Genomic DNA, 16,885 nt, shown 5'->3' on the forward strand with positions numbered 1-16,885 from the left:
GATTTTGTTTGTGCAAAGCCTTTTTAATTTTATGGAATCATCATTTTTAATTTTGCTTCCTGTGAACATCTCTATCTTTTGTTAAATCATGAACTCTTCCCTTATCCATAGATCTCAATCAATCAATAAACATTTTTTGAGCGCCTGCTATGTTCCAGGCACAGGTAATATTTTCCCTACTCTGGCTAATATATATAATATTATATTTATATTTATATATATACTTATATTTATAAATAAATATATTTTTATATATTCCCTTATATTTAAATTATGTACCATTTTTGAGCTCATCTTGGTATATCATATGAGATACTGGTCTGTACTAATATCTGCCATATTGCTTCCCTGTTTTCCCTAGTTACCTCTCCCCCCCCCATAGTGATTTCTTTCCCTGATAGCTAGGATCTCTGAGTATATAAAATATTTGATAATGATAATCATTTGCTTCTTTATATTGTGTATTAATATGTTCCACTGATCATCCTCTCAGTTTCTTACTTCATACTCATTTGTTTCAGTGATGATGGCTTTGTAGTAGAGTTTGAGACCTGGTACTGCTAGGCCCCTTTCGGTAACATATTTTTTCACTGATTTGTAATGGCAAGTAAAATTAGGATCTTTTGCTGATTTTGTTTTTAGTATAATCAAGTACCTGACTGAATCTTGCTTTTATCAATCAAGAGTCTTTACTTGGAGTAAAGTACAGAAACCAGAATTTCTTTAACTAGAAACACGTATATGTATTTGTATCGTTAATGTGATCAAACATCTTCCCCACCCATTAATGGGCCTGCCAATTAAGGGGAGTTTGATTAGAAAAACAGTAGGAAACAATTCTGTTTCTGCAAATCATAGGAACACCCACAGCTTTTGTTAATAAGGCACTGGTTCTCAAGGGTTGGGATGCCTTCTGGCTTTCAAAAGGTATAATTACTCTGAGGGTGAGGTTTTACTTTGGGGCTTAGTTTTTGGTAAGAAGATATGAGTGCCAAATGAGGACTCTGGGAATCTGCTATGGATCCCCCTGGCTTTTGAGAACTCAGATGTTGTGCTTCCTTCTTTGGTAACTATGGTCAAACACTTGGGGTCCAATCGTCTGTTGAATTCAGATAGAGGAAGCCATGTCTGTTGATCTTTTGATTTCTCTGTATTTTCTTCGAAATTCAGGGTGCTGACTCCCTGAACTAACTGAATGATATATGTACTTGGTTAACAGAATGATACATGGGCTTCATTAAAGTGATTGTTAACCCCCTGAAAGCTGTTTTCCTTTTTATGAATGTACATCTAAGAATCTGTAATAGCAGGTCCCTCCTTTGCATGTTGGGGTGCTTACTAATACACTGATTCCCTTGATATTTTTCCTTTTTTTTTTTTTTTTTTTTTGCCAGGTAATTGTTTTGTCTCTGATTTAATTCTTTAGTGTTTTATTTTGTCAGAAGCTTTTTCTGCATCTAATGAAATAAGAATGTGATTTTTGGTTATTGTTTTTGATATAGTGGGATATGCTTACAATTTTCTTGCTATTGAACCAACCTTGTATTCTTGGCATAAGTCCAGCCTGATCATAGTATATAATCTTTGTCATATACTATAATCTCCTTGCTAGTGTGCGAATATGTTTTTTTACTTTTGTATTCATTAGGGAAATTGGTCTATTTTTCTCTTTTTTGTTCTCCCTGAATTAGAGACCATATTTGTGTCATAGAAGAATTCCTTTTTTTACCTATTTTTTAAAAACAGCTTATATAGTGTATGAATTAATTGTTTTTTTAAATGTTTGTTAGTTTTTGCTTGTAAGGTTTTCTGGTCCTGGGTATTTTTTCTTAGGTGCTCATTTATGACTTAGTTAAATTTTTTTTTTTTAATTTGTATAGTTAGAGTTGCTTAAGCATTTTGTTTCCTGTTTCATTAATCTGGGCAGTTTTTAGTTCTGTAAATAATCATCCATTTTATTTAGATTATCAGTTTTATTGAGATATAGTTTATTGAGAAAATTTCTATCAATTCATTGGTTGTGAATTTACTTTTTATTTTTAATACTGGTAATCTAGGTTTTTTAAAAAATCAAATCAGCCAATAGTTTACTTTTTTTAGACAGCTGCTTCTGTTATTATTTATTAGTTGGCTTTTTACTAAATTTTTAAACTTATTTTTGTTAATTTGACCTTTGATTTTCATAATTTCTATTTTGTTGTTTAATTGGGGTTTTAAAATTTGTTTTTCTAGCTTTTTGGTTGCATGACCAAATCAGTGATCTTCCCTTTTTCTTTTATTGCTGTAAATATTTAGAGATATAAAATTTCCCCTCAGAACTGAATTGTCTGAATCTCACAAATTTTGGTGTGTGATGTCATCATTATTATCTTTAATGAAATTACTGATTTTTTCTGTAATTTGTTCTTTGACACATTCTTTAGTCTTACATTATTTAATTTCAAATTAATTTTTATCAGTGCTTCAGAGGGTCATTAATGTAATTTTATTGCATTAGGGTGAAAAAATGATGCATTTAATAACTTTTTCTGTATTTGTTTGTAAGGTTTTCATGCCCTAATACATTGTCAGCTTTTGTGAAGGTGCCATGTGCAACTGAAAAATAGATATATTCTTCTATTCCCATTCTACAGAATTCTGTCATATTCAACTTTCATAAAAATTCTATTTAGCATCTTCTTTCTTGTTTCCTTTATGTCTAAATATATCTGAATGGTAAATTGAGGTCTTATACTAATACACTTTTGCAATCTATTTCCTACTAAAATTCATTTAGCTTTTACTTTAAGAATTTGGTACTTTGTCATTTGATGCATATTATATTCCATATTGATATATTAATGCATTGTTTGTGATATCCTTTTAGCGAAATGCAGTTTCTTTGTTTCTCTCTTTTTAGTTAGGTCTACCTCTGTATGTATATTCTTGTCTCCTTAAACTCAGATGAGAGTGAGATTCAGATGTTTTCCCCTTCTCACCACTGCCCCCTCCATTATCAAAACTCTTCCTTGTATACCTCATTCATGGGAGATAATTTCCCCTGTTCTTTGCCCTTCTCCTTTCTCTTAGTACATCTCTTTCTCACCCTTGTATCCTTTTTTGCTGATTCAGGGGTACCCTATGATCTCTTTTTTTATTTAGCACCATTTCTCCTGGTGTTTGGTCTTTGTTCTCTTATAATTCTTTGGCTTTGAAATGTTTCAACTGCTGTGTTCCTGGCCATTTCCCTGTCCCTGTGTCCACAGACCTCTCTGTCTAACAAAGCTAGTCTTGGCTGGCACCTTCTCTTGGTTTTCCTGATGAGAATTTGGTCTGGCATGTTTTCTAGGTCATTGTAGAGGAGGCATGTTGGATGATCTGAGCAAAAATGCTAACTTTCACACTGTGTCCTGCATAATTTTTTTTTGTAATTCCAAAAAATATTTTTTTGGGGGGTGAGGGGTTACATTTTAAGTTCTGAAATGTCTACCTTCCTTCCTGTACTAGAGAGAAGGGCCATCATTTGACATGGGTGTGTGTGTGTGTGTGTGTGTGTGTGTGTAAGTGTGTGTGTGTGTGTGTGTGTGTGTGTGTGTGTGTGTAAGTGTGTAACCATACTGTGCATACTAATATTTATGAGTTTTCTCTAGAGTTAAATAGCATCTTCCTTCATAGGTCCTTTGTAGTTGATTAGAGTATTTAAAATACTTAGAATAACTTAATCATTCACAGTAATTCTTCTAACAACATTGCTGTTACTGTATACAGTATTTTCTTTAGTTCTGCCCCTTTCACTCTTTGTTGTTTCATGCAAGTCTTTCCATGTTTTTCAAACATCAGCCCGCTTGTCATTCCTTATAGCACGATAGAATTCTATCACAATTTGTTTCTCCATTACCCAATTGATGGGCATCCCTTCAGTTTTCATTTCAATATTTGAGAACATATAGGTTTTTTTCCTTTTTTCCCTGATTATCTTGGGAAACAGATCTAATAGTGGTGTTGCTGGGTCAAAGGTTATACATAGTTTTATAATTCTTTGGGCAGAATTCCAGATTGCTCTCCACACATAGTTCCACTAACAGTGGATTAATGTCCCAGTTTTTCTACATCATATCTAATATTTATTATTTTCCCTTTCTATAATTTTAGCTAATCTAATTGGTGTAAGATGATATCTCAGTTCTTTTAATTTGTATTTCTCTATTCAGTAATGTTTTAGAGCATCTTTTCATATGACTATGAGATTTGATTTCTTTATCAAAAAATTTCCTGTTCATATCCTTTTAGTATTTATCAACTGGCAAATGATTTATATTCTTAAAAATTTGATTAAGTCCTCTATATATTTAAGATATGAGACCTTTATCTCAGAAACATTTTATAAAATTTTCCCCCAAGTTTCTTTCCTTCCTTCTAATCTTGGCTACATTAGTTTTATTTCTACAAACCCTTTTTAATTTAATCAAAATCTTTCATTTTATACCTCCCAGTGCTTTCTATTCATTGTTTATTCATAAATTCTTCTCCTATCCTTAAGTCTGATAAGTAATATGTTATATATTCTTCTATTTTTTTTTTTATATTTCCTTTTATAGTTGTCATCCATTTTGACCTTGTCGTGGGTAAATGGTGTAAGATATTGGTCTATACCCACTTTCTGCCAGACTGCTGTCCAGTTTTCCCAACAGTTAATGGTTAACAAAATAGTTAAATAGTTAATTCTTATCTCACAAGCTTCAATCTTTACATTTGTCAAACACAAGGTTACTAATGATCATAATCTCTGTGTATTTTATGTCTACTCTGTTCTACTGATACTTCTTTCTGTGTCTTAACTACTACCAGATAGTTTTCATAATTACCACCTTATAATATAGTTTAAGATGTGGTACTGCTAAATCTCCTTCCTTTACTGTTTTTTTTTAAATTAATTCTTTTAATATTCTTGACCCTTTGTTCTTCCAAATGAATATTGTTTTTCTCATAGCTTGATAAAGTAATTTTTTGGTAATTTAATTGGGGTGTGTTTGAATAAATAGATTGGGTAGGATTGTCATTTTTACTGTATTGACTTTGTTTACCCATGAACAATTATATTTCTCCAGTTACTTAAATTTGACTTTATTTGTATAAAAAGAGTTTTATAATTATATTCATACAGTTTCTGGGTTGGTTTTGGTAGTATACTTCTAGATATTTTATGCTATCTTCAGTTATTGTAATTGGAGTATTTCTTAGTATCTCTTCTTGTAGGGTTTTGTTGGTGATACATAGTACTGGTGATTTATGTGGGTTTATGTTATATCCTGTTACTTTGCTAAAATTATTAATTATTTCAGCTAACTTTTTAGTTGAATTTTTAGGGTTTTCCAAGGATGTCATTATATCATTTGCAAAAAAGAGATAGTTTTATTACCTCATTGCTCATTCTGATTCCAATTTCTTTTTCTTTTCTTATTGCTATTGCTTGCAATTCTTATACAATATTGAATAATATTGTTGATAATGGGTACCCTTGTTTCACTCTTAATCTTTTTGGGAAGACTTCTAGCTTAACCTCTTTACAAATAATGCTTGCTGATTATTTTAAGTAGGCTCTTATCATTTTAAGAAAAAATTCATTTATACTTGTGTTTTCTTGTGTTTTTAATAGGAATGAATGCTGTATTTTGTCAAGCCTTTTCTGTGTCTATTGTCTTAATCATATGATTTGTTACTTTTGTTATTGGTATAATCAATTATGTTAATACTTTTCCTTACGTTAAACTATCCCTGCATTCCTGGCATAAATCTCAACTGAATAACTTCAGTGTCACATGTTATTAAAGAACTTGAAAATGTTTTTTTGAAATAGTGTTTTCGTGACATATAAGTTTTAGTTTGCTTTTAAAAATATTTTTGATAAAAATTGTGTCAGATTTTTTTATGTCAAAGAAGGCTGTTTAAAGATAGGACTTACATGGTGGAGAGAGAGAGAGAGTTTGCTAAAGGCTTCAGATCTTGTTGGAAAGTATTTTGTATTTGTTTTTCAACTTATGTCTGGCTAGCTTATGTTTGCAATGTAGGGACCTTTCCAATACTTTGACATGACATTTAACATCTTCTGAAGTATCTATAGTGTTGATTTAGAATGGAAAGAATATTGCCCCCGAATGAAAGGGTCTGGGTTCATATGTTGCCTCTGGCAAAATTTGTAACTATGATCTTGGTAAGTCATTTCAGTTAAACTCTTTAGGTTTTTAATTTTTTTATGTGTAAAAAGCAGCCTCAATTTTCTCAAAGGTACTAGAGTGGTTTGCTGTTTCCTTCTCCAGCTGATTTTTCAGATGAAGAAATCGAGGCAAACAGGAATAAGTGATTTTCCCACGTTTACGCAGTCAGTGTCTGGGGCTGAATTTGAGCTCAGATCTTCCTGATTCCAGACCTGGCCTTGTGCCACCTAACTGTCCTTAGTGACTCTCTAAGCCCTTAATTTGATAATTAAATTATCTGATTGTCTTCAGAGAGGTTTAATTTTGCCTCCTCTTTGTCATTTAAATTTTTTTTTGCTATAATAGTATTATATAATATATTATATATATATATATATATATATATATATATATATATATATAATCAGATCCCATGGTTTCCTTCAAAGTTTAGCCCAGGGCTGTCTCCTACCTGTTGTTTTTGTGGCCTTGTACAAGTAACAGAACTTTTCTGGTTAGTTTCCCTTTTTTTATAATGAAGGGGTTTGACTAAATGACTTCTGAGATCCCTTATATCCCTAAATCTGGGCTCTGTGATCCTGTGACATGCTTTTGGATCAATTTCTGACATTCTGACTTTGAGCAAGCCACTTAAATTTCTGATTTTTGAATTTTTGTAAAAGCATTTGGACTAGGTGATCTCCATTGTTTCTTCTAGTTTTAAACTCTATGAGCTTACAAAAAGTGAACTAACTTAGAATTTATATTATTTTACACCCCTTCCTACTTTGACATTTTTTTTAACCAAAGGAAAAACTAAATCCTACCCTGGAATATTAGCTCTTATAAAAATTGCCAAATACTAATTTATGCCAGTATTGTTGGAAATGAAGAGAATAAAATTGTTTCTTTGGAATGATAAAAACATCCCCCCTGGTTGCAGTTTTGTTTTTTTTTTTTAAATATCTGGGCTTTGATTTGTTGGTTTGTATTTAGTGTTTACTTGAATTAAGCAATAAAACATGCTTTATTCTGTTTTATGTAGCAATAAAATTCCATCTACATATGATAGCATCAGTTATGGACTAGTTATAATGTAAAAAATCTGGTGAGTTTTATTGCTTATTAATGTGTACTTTTTCTTTTATATATATTACTTATTTCATTTCTTCTGGTATCACAGATCTCATTGGTGTAGATCCTTTGACCACCTCTGTAGACTACAGGTGGTCATATTCAGTTGCTGTGACCAAAAAAAATATCACCTGGCCAACTTCATGGTGGTCATCTTTGTATGATAGATTTATGTAGCTTGTTCTTGGACTTCATCTCTTAAACTTTCTTAAACTTTGTAGGGTCATTCTTTCCCATTTCTGACTCATTCTGTTTTTTGATTTGAGGTTTGTTATTTAATAAGAATACCAATTGCTGATTGGCAGTGTGAGTCACCAGATGACAACTTTGGTGACCTGGTTTTAAAAGGGATGCAGAACTTAGCTGTAAGAGTGGATCAGAAGGAAGATCACCGAACCAAGCTTGGTTTTAGTAGCAGTGTCTATAATGTAGGTCATAGGTTCCCAGATTTACTGGCCTATGGCCTCCTTTAAAAAAAAAATTACTCAGCACCTTCTGGGAAATTTTTAACCCTTTAACAATTAAAATTTTTTTTTTCATCATTAAAAAAAGGATAAAACATTTAAAATGATGCATCTTAAATTTAATAATTTGTAAATTTGTGGGGCTTTTTCCTATATTGAAATTTTGGTGAGGCAGCATGTAACTGTATGGTATCATATTGTAAACAAGTCATTACGCACGCGCGCGCACACACACGTGCGCGCTCCCCCCCCCCCCCCCCCCCCCCCCCCGCGCGCGCGCTGATGCATGCTGGACTTTCCCACAGTGCTGACCTGTTGGTGGACTTGGCCACTGATCAGTTATAACTTGCATTTTGTGTGTTTATTTGGAAAATAATGTGATCACTATGATTTAACTGTTATACTACATGTACGAATGGTTTTTCAAAACTTTCCTCTTTTTTCCTTATGCTTCCACTTCGCCCTTATTTTTATTCAATGCCCCCAATTGCACCCGAAGCTACTTATTCCTTCCCCATTCCAGCACCCTCCAGGGAGTGATATTGCCCGTTTACCTCCGTTTGAATTAGGCAGGCCTAAGTTCCCATCCTACCTCAGATACATAAGAATTGCGTATGACCCTGTCAGGCAAGTCATTTAACCTTCGGTGTCTTCATCCGTAAAATGGGGGATAATGATCGCACCTAACTCTTGGGGTTTTTGTGAGGATTAAATGAGTTGACCTGTAAAGTGCTTTGCAAACCTTAATTGCTATGTAAAACTAGCTATTGTTATTATTGTCATTCTTGTTCAAAGTAGTTTGATATAGCTAGAAGTATACTGATCAGGCTAACGTAGTTTTGAGAATTTTCTTGGTGGATAAGAAAGGACCTAGAGATTATCTTTGGTGTATTTGATAGAGAGCTGGCCTCAGAAATCTGGATGATTTCGATTTAAGTCCCTCTTCTGACACAGTTTCTGGGTAAGTCACGTAACCTCTCAGTGTTCTGGGCAACCAAGACTTTAAGTTGCAGAAGCTGCAGAGCAGGGACTTACCCGCATTGGCAGAGGGGGTTTTCTCTTCAGGAATTCCCTATACTAATGAAAGTTCATAAAGTATTGTAGAGTGGGAAGATGGGGATAACTCTTTATCTTTTCTGTAATAACCAAATGTGGGCTATCTCTAACACACCCATAACCTGCCTTTCATTCATTTTTTACCTCTGGTGTGGGCCCCTAAGGTCACTTATAATGGAACTTAGGCATTTACCACGTCTCAGAAGGTGCTATTGGGAAAATTTCTTTCTTCCTCCTGCCTTTATTTATGTCCACTCCTGTCCCCCAAATCATGTCTTGCCTGAAAACTGTCTCCTCTTGGATAGTGGCCCCTGTATTACAGTGACTGGTGAGTGAGACGCTTCTACCTCCATTTCTACTGTCTTTCCCTTTCCTGCTTTCCATCCCCCACCTCCTCCCCTTTTTTGGTTTGGGTTGGACAGTGAATCTTATAGTCATGCAGGTAATGAGTGTATATAAGTACACACACACACTTTGGAGGGGAGTTGTACTCAGATGTGCTTATGTACTTATTACTGATACATGTGTATGATCAAAAAGATAGGAAGATTTCTGTTAGAAGACAGTAAACTTTGAGACTTCCATCCTCATTCATAGCAGTAAGTATATTATTTGAGGAAAATTGTGGAAATGGAATCAGTTGAAATTACCATAGCTAGTCAGAATGTCTGCATGGCTTAGGTTAAAAACCAACTTTTGCTAGTACAGTTTTATTGAAAAATAAATGTTTTTGTGTTTAAAGTTGCATTGATGAACATTTTGTGCTTGAGATTTGTATTTATTTCTCAGTGATGCAATTGGTCACTAGGCTTATTGAAGCAGTGTTTTATGAAGGGAGCCAGTGCTTGTTTCATAGGAAACAAATAGGTTAAAAAAAAGTGAACATTTTTATTTATTATCCAGTTGTTTATTGTTATTATTATTATTTTCATTGCCATTTTAACGAATATAAGACTATCTTGAACAGGTGGTGCTTGTGGAATTATTCTGTTTCCTTATTCCAGTCAAGTAGAATATATGTTACTGGTAAAAGTAAAATCATAGGTAATCTGTGTCACTGCGTCAAGCCTGTGGACCTTGATACTAGTGTATCTGCTGTACGATAGAAAGTCTTGCTTTATAGGGTAGAACCCTGCTTGTTGCTTTGTACATATAATCTGCAATGTCATTAGCTCTTTTGACTGACACTTCACACTGTTGCCTTGAAAAGTCCCTTGAATACTGAGGTCTTTTTCACTAGAACTATTTTCTAACTATGTTCTCTCCTTGGGCCTATACTTTGCTTATACATTTAGATTTTTGAACTCTAGTATAACACTTAACATTCATCCTGATGGGGTATGGACCCTGGAAACATCTCTTATAAATTTCATCTTGATAGCTTTAGTTCCTTTGTTGTATTTTCTTTTGGATCCTAGTTCTTTCAGCTGCTATATTCTTTCTCCCAGGTTTATGTCTTCCTTTTTAATTTTGGGGAAGAGAGCTTAGAGGGTGTGGAAATGTGTATTTTGTCTTACACTCTGTTGGAATTTTATTATTTTATGTAGTTGATTTTATATTGTTATCTTGACTTTTCTGGTTGAATCTTAAATAAAAAACCTACTTTAAAATTTTCAGCTAATCCTTTTAGCCACTGGTACCTTTTCAATGTTACTTTTGACTGTACAGGATTTTTTTTTTCTCGTCTCCTTAGTGCTTAGCACAGTTTAGGTGCTTACCAAAGTTTTTTAAATTTTCTATGTTTTTTTTGGTTATTTAACTGAGGAAACTAAGATTAAGGAAAGAGTTTTTCAGTGTTTCTCTAACATTCTACATATTTATGATTTAATTATAATTCATAACTGTTCATGGAAACAAATATTTTTTTTTTATTTCTCTTTTTCAGGCAATGTCTATGCTGCTTTAAGGAGTATAAGCACTTGGAGATTTTTAACCAAGTAGTATGTGCTCTCATTAACTTAGTGATTGCCCAAGTTCAAGCGCTTCGGGACCAGCTCTGTAAACATTGCACTATTAACATAGATTCAACATGGCAAGATCAGAATAATCAAGCTGAGGAGCCATTGAATGTAGAAAGAGAGTCTCATGATGAAGAAAATATAGAAAGACAAAAATCAGAGAAAAAATTAGACTCTACAAGAATTTGTAGCGTGACGGAGGAGGAGTCTACGAAGAGTTCTGATCCGTTTAATTTATGGAGTACAGATGAGAAGGAAAAACTTTTGCTATGTGTGGCAAAAATCTTTCAGATTCAGTTTCCCTTATATACTGCTTACAAGCATAACACTCATCCTACAATAGAGGTATTTTTTTTTTTTAATATTTTGCTAATTTTTTTGGAGAAGTCATAATAGTAAAACATTTGAGCTCCACATTATAATTTTTATATATGCTAAACAAACAAGTTTAAGGATTGTGAAAGGAAAATATATAGAATGTGTATGTGAAAAAATGATTACTACTTTATTATTGAAATCATTATTTTCACACCAAGATATCCATTTAATAATGCTACGCTGATGGTTTTGTTCCTATTCTTCAGAATTTCAAATACTGCCTTTAAGATGAAAATTTTTGAGTTGAAATAAAAAACATCTATTGTTTATCATGGGATTATACATAGAAACTTGTTCTCTTCCAGTGAAACCGTTACTTTTTCTCGGTATAAATATGCTATTATTACTGATGTTATGCCTTCTTATTTTTTAATGTTTCTGTTGTTTTGAGATTCATATTGAACTTTGAGAATAAAAAAAGGTAGCATGTTGAATTTGGAAGTACCATTATGAAGAAAAAACCTTATTATTATTTTATCTGCTTTTTCCTTCTGTGAAACTTAGTAACAACTAGTATTTTTCAGTATGTGAGTTTTAGGAGGCAGTGATGACTACTAAGTGCCTGACAATTATGTCACTTGGAGCATTTTTAGAAGTTCTTCAGGGAATTTAGGTTCTTAGCCTAGAAGACTTCTTTTGGCAGCAGGGGTTCTCGCCAGACACGAGTGAGTTATATTTATGTGATGGTTATGTAACCAAAAATCATAGTTGGCTGTTTAGATTGATCATTGCATTATTTAAAATAATCTGCCTGTTTCAGTTATTTTGATACATTCTCTAATTGATGAGAATTAGTACAGATTGTAGAGTCTTTTTTATGGCCTGAAGCCTTTGAAAGAATTTTACCAAAGGTGAGATAAAAAGGTTATAGTGGGCATTGCTGATGTTTATTAGCAAGGGACTGATTTTATTAAGACTTCAGATATACATGTTTTGATTCGCAAACTTTACTAATAGTAAATGACAATGGTAATTAATTGTGGATTTTGTTTCATACTTACTGCTAAAATTCACAGATTCTTATGTTGTCCTGTTTGGTGGTGGAGGCCATGAAATTTATTAATGATTAAGATTAATTATAAGTGTTTTCCTTAATCTCTTTCATAACACCCCTCCAAAATCTTGATATTTTTACTACTATAAATCTTTTACTCTCAACTGTTTTGAATCACTGACATAGCTACCACCTTAGTTTACAAGCCTTTACCTCACACATCTCACCTCAAGTTATTGCAATAGTTGGTCCTCTTACCTCAAGTTTTTTACCACTCCAGTACATCCTTAACAATGCTTAACTGAGATCAAAGTTCCTCCTCTACTCAAACTATTCCTGTTGCCTCTAAGATAAGAAATAAACTTATATTTAGCATTTAAAACCCTACATTACTTGGCCCCAAGCTATTTTTCTGTTCTTAGTGGCTCTTCCCTCCTATTTTATGAGACCCAGCTATATTGACTAAATCTCTGTTCATTTAGCATTCTTTTTTTTTCTTGCCTTCATAATTATAATCCTATATATACCTGGTATTCACTTCCTTCCTATCTTCCTCCAGACCTTCCCTCCCTTTAGCTCTAGCACTAACTTTTCCATGAATATGTTTCTTATACTCCTGAACTGATAGCACCTTTCTTCCTAACTAAACTTGTATTTTACTACTTTTGTATGTTGTTGTAGCTGTTCACTTCATATTTATGGTGCATAATACATTTATATGTGTCCTTGTTGTCTCCTCCTTTAGAATGTAAGCTCCTTGGGAGTAGGAATGGTTTTATTCTTGGTTCATGTCCCTAGTACTTAGCACAACACCTGACAATTAGTAGATGCTTAATAAATGCTTATTTGTTGATATAATCATATTGGGTGAATGGGGAGGAAGGTTGAGAGCTTGATATTATTGTTAGTAACTTAGCTAAAAGGTAGTTGAAATTAAGAATTTGGGGGACAGAGCAGGAAGATTTCAGTTGCCAGTTAAACATCTCAAACTATATGTCTTGTAAACATCATAAAGTTTGACTGCAAAGGGCTGTACTTGAGGACCTAGAAGGCCACATCAATATCTCTGAAAAAGATAAGAACTTTTTATGATTGGACCAGGGATTCCATTGTAATAGGGATTCTGATGAACCTATACAATCCCTTGCTCTGGAATTTATAATCTTGCAATATTGCTTTTGGGCACTGAGATGTTAAATCCATGTTCAGAGTCACTTAGCCTGAGTTATGTCAGAAGTGCAACTTGACCCTATGCCTTTTTGACTTAGAAGCTAGATCATTGTGTCAGACTGGCTTTCTTTAGTTTCCCTTGCTCTAAGACTCTTTATTCTATTTCCCTCAGAATGCTTTCTAAGAGGTCAGTACTCATTTATTTTAAAAAAGATCTCAAAAAAAGTTTTTGATGTAGAGCCTTCCTGCGAAGAAAAGGAGAGATTCTATTTTCATTCAGATGTCAAACATTTATTATTGTGTGTACAGAGCATTCTGCTAGATTTTTGGGGAGAGACAGAATTTAACACATGGTTCCTACCTTTATGGAATTAAAATACAATATTAAATAAGTACATTAGAGAGTTAGTTGGCAAAGCAAAGATCAGGTCACAAAGTGTAGAAGTCAGCACTGATGCAGAGTTTGCAGAAGACTTCATAGGGTGGTGGCATCTCAGTTCTTTAGAAGATGAGCACAGATTAACTGGGTAAGAGGGTGAAATGGGTACTGTTACAGGGAAACAAAAAATTAATCTCAATAATATTGATTTTAAAAAAACTACTTTGGTCAGAATCTCCTATACGGTAAAATTTTGGACACTCAACCAATACCAAATTTCCCAAAAGATCCCCAGATAATAATGCTAATTATTGTTGGCATTTTGTATGGTAACAAATAGAAGCATGAATATTTGTAAAAGTTAGTGGTCCCTTAATCTAGATGTGATTATACTCTCAGGTTCTTACATTAGGACTGCTTTGTTATCCTTCCCCATTTGAGCCTCCCTTACCAGCTTTTCAATATCAACATACATCTCTGTTATGTGGAAAATGGGGCTTTTTCTATCTTATAAGATTGTTGTGTGAAACCTTAAATATGCACAGATTTTGTACTCTGGTGCCTTATTGAAATACTATGTTGAATTCATGTCATGAGATATTTTATCATAAGTAAAATATTTTATTTTGAGTACATTTGGTAATGGGACAAAGACCAAATGGAAAAATCCTTATATTGAATTTTACATTATGCTAGATAATATTTAGACCATAGTCTTAAGAATTTTATGAATTATTTATCAGTTTGTTGTTGAGGGATCTAATGTAAATTTTTATTTTACCTGCTACCATAATTTTCGTTTAGTAAAATGTAATCATTTCCTGTCATACCACTTTGTCAGGTAAATTGGGAGAAGTCATGTAGCCTGCCAGCCCAATTATCCTTGTTCTGTGACCATGTTTTTCTTGTTTTTGCTTCTCAATTATCTTATTCTTTTCTTTAAAAAATTTTTTTTTAAAAAGAAAAGCAATATTTTATGTTACAATAGGACTCACTGTTGCAGGACAGGTGAAAATATTTGGCTAGAACTATGTCCTGGATTTGGAGCCATAGGACCTGGCTTTAAAGTTGGGAAAGTCATTGCTTCTTGGGGTTACACTTTCCTTATCTGCAAGATGAGGAATAAAATAAGTGGCTTTAATATGTGATTCTGTAATCTCATGTGTTCTTAACATTAATTTTTTTATTTTATTGTATTAGTATAGTATATGAAAATGTATGGATTATTGCTTTTTAATTATAAGATTTCTATAAATATATGTTAATTGAAACCCTACTAATTGGAATTTTATAATTATTCAGATGTAGTTTGCATGATTCTTATTGAGTAAAAAAGTGCTATTCATGCTTGCTCCAGTAATTTTGGTATGCTGACTTTCATGTTGCAGCTAGGTGGTATGGTGCTGTATTTAGAGTCAGAAAGACCTGACTTCAGAATCCTTCTTCAGACATTTAGCTGTGTTACCCTGCAAAAGTCTTTTACCCTCTGTCAGCTTCAATTTCCTCACCTGTAAAATGAGTATAATAATAGCACCTACCTCACAGGGTTGTTGTGAGGGTTAAATGAGGTAACATATATAAAGTGCTTTGATGCTTTAAAACAGTATATAAATGCTACTTATTATATGAATGATTATGTGTTATGATACATTTATATGTAAATGTAGGCTTATTGTGAATTTTTATGCTTCATGGTTACTCAGTTTTATTCATAATGCATATGTTGCTTGAATAAAAAATACCTTTATTTGCAGTTTTTCTACAAGTTGAAATTGTTATTAGTTTTGACAGGGCATCACCCTATATTTCTTATTTTCCACCTGTCAAAAATTAGTATTTTACAAGATTTGATATAGGAATCTTTAGGCCTATGTTTAGTTATACAAAATATCTAGAGTTAAAAGCCATAGAAATTTAGACCTATTTCTTAGTTTTGGAGTATTTTGCTTAAATCTAAACACGAAGTTTTGGAAGGAGATTTTTTATATCATTCTTAATGCCTTGTCATACTTCTCAAGTCATCTAAAAGTATCCAGGCTTAAAGAAATATTTTAGAGTAAAAACAAAAGGTTGAAAAAAAAATTTCCAGTGAGACTCTCTCACTTAGGAGTCTAGACTTTTTGAATGGTGTGTTATTTGAAATCATAATTTAGCACCATCTACCTTATCAGGAACCCTTGGCCATCAGCCATAGTTTCAGGAAGAGTGAATTGAGCACGGAAATCTTGAGAGTATCTATACTAGATGTAATAGCACCAGTGTACTAATGCTTATACTGTTTATCTAACATCTCTATCAATAGCAGTGTGAAAACTGAATTAGAAGAGCAAAGCCCTACTAGAATTAAGTATGCTGCAAGCAGCAAGGAATATTCTCATAATATAGATTGAACCATTAAAATTATTACTATGAATATATACGTTTTGTTGAATAGAAATGTAACTACTGAAAATACAGTGAAAAAGATCAAAATTTGTTGTAGGAACAAATTTTTCTTTCTTCTCCAGAAACTCCTGAAGGCGCCACTGAATTACAGCATAGTACAATAAAGATCTTAGCTATCTAGAGTCTTTGTGAACTGGGGCATTTTGAATCGTTTTCCCATAAAGCCAAGAGATTTTTCCACTTAAGCATGGAAAGTCATTTTTATTTTGAAAGTTTCAAATGGAAATCTTTAAAATTTATTACAAGTGGTGCCATAACTTAATGCATTTATTTATTATTTTGCATTATGGTTACTTGTGAATGTGTCACATCTTCCATTAGACTATTGGAGTTAAACTTTTTATCTTGGTCAGCTTAGTTGCTCTGCCCTCATTGGATATCTAAATGTTTTCTTGAAGACTTAGGGTCATCGTTAGGATCACCAAAAATTTGTTTTTTACTATGCTGTAATACCATCAAGACTTATTGGGTCTTGTTCACCCCTAAGTAAGTGGTCCTGGATAGCTAACCTGCTTGAGATAAGCCTTTTTTTTAGTTGACCATTTTTGTATATGCAGGTGTGGATATTTGTATCTGTAAGAGGGTGGATTGTTCCATTGCTGTCAGTTAAGTATCGCTTATGAATTCTGTCTCTGAATCTGCCTCTAGCAGTATAATTCTTTTCTGTCCCATCTTGAGTTACCTTCTTATCTGGTACTTGCTTATATAGTAGATAAGAGGAGAGAAAATTTATT

At 33.1% G+C, this 16,885-nt stretch overlaps 1 protein-coding gene across 7 annotated transcripts in view; it reads left to right on the forward strand.

Annotated features, from left to right (window-relative positions):
* Positions 1–16,885, forward strand: part of USP34 (ubiquitin specific peptidase 34) — a 312,662-nt gene that overhangs the window by 73,723 nt on the left and 222,054 nt on the right. For 6 of the 7 annotated variants that reach the window (XM_072635468.1, XM_072635471.1, XM_072635470.1 and 3 more), the window contains exon 3: positions 10,713–11,130. The exons of the other annotated variant lie outside the window; for it this stretch is intronic. Coding sequence is in view for 5 of the 6 variants with exons in the window: in XM_072635471.1 (XP_072491572.1) it covers positions 10,713–11,130 (418 nt within the window). In the remaining variant the exon portion in view is untranslated. The remainder of the gene's footprint in view (positions 1–10,712; positions 11,131–16,885) is intronic. 7 annotated transcript variants of the gene reach the window in all.

The sequence above is a fragment of the Notamacropus eugenii genome, chromosome 1 (assembly GCF_028372415.1).
Source record: "Notamacropus eugenii isolate mMacEug1 chromosome 1, mMacEug1.pri_v2, whole genome shotgun sequence".
NCBI classification, from domain to species: Eukaryota; Metazoa; Chordata; class Mammalia; order Diprotodontia; family Macropodidae; genus Notamacropus; species Notamacropus eugenii.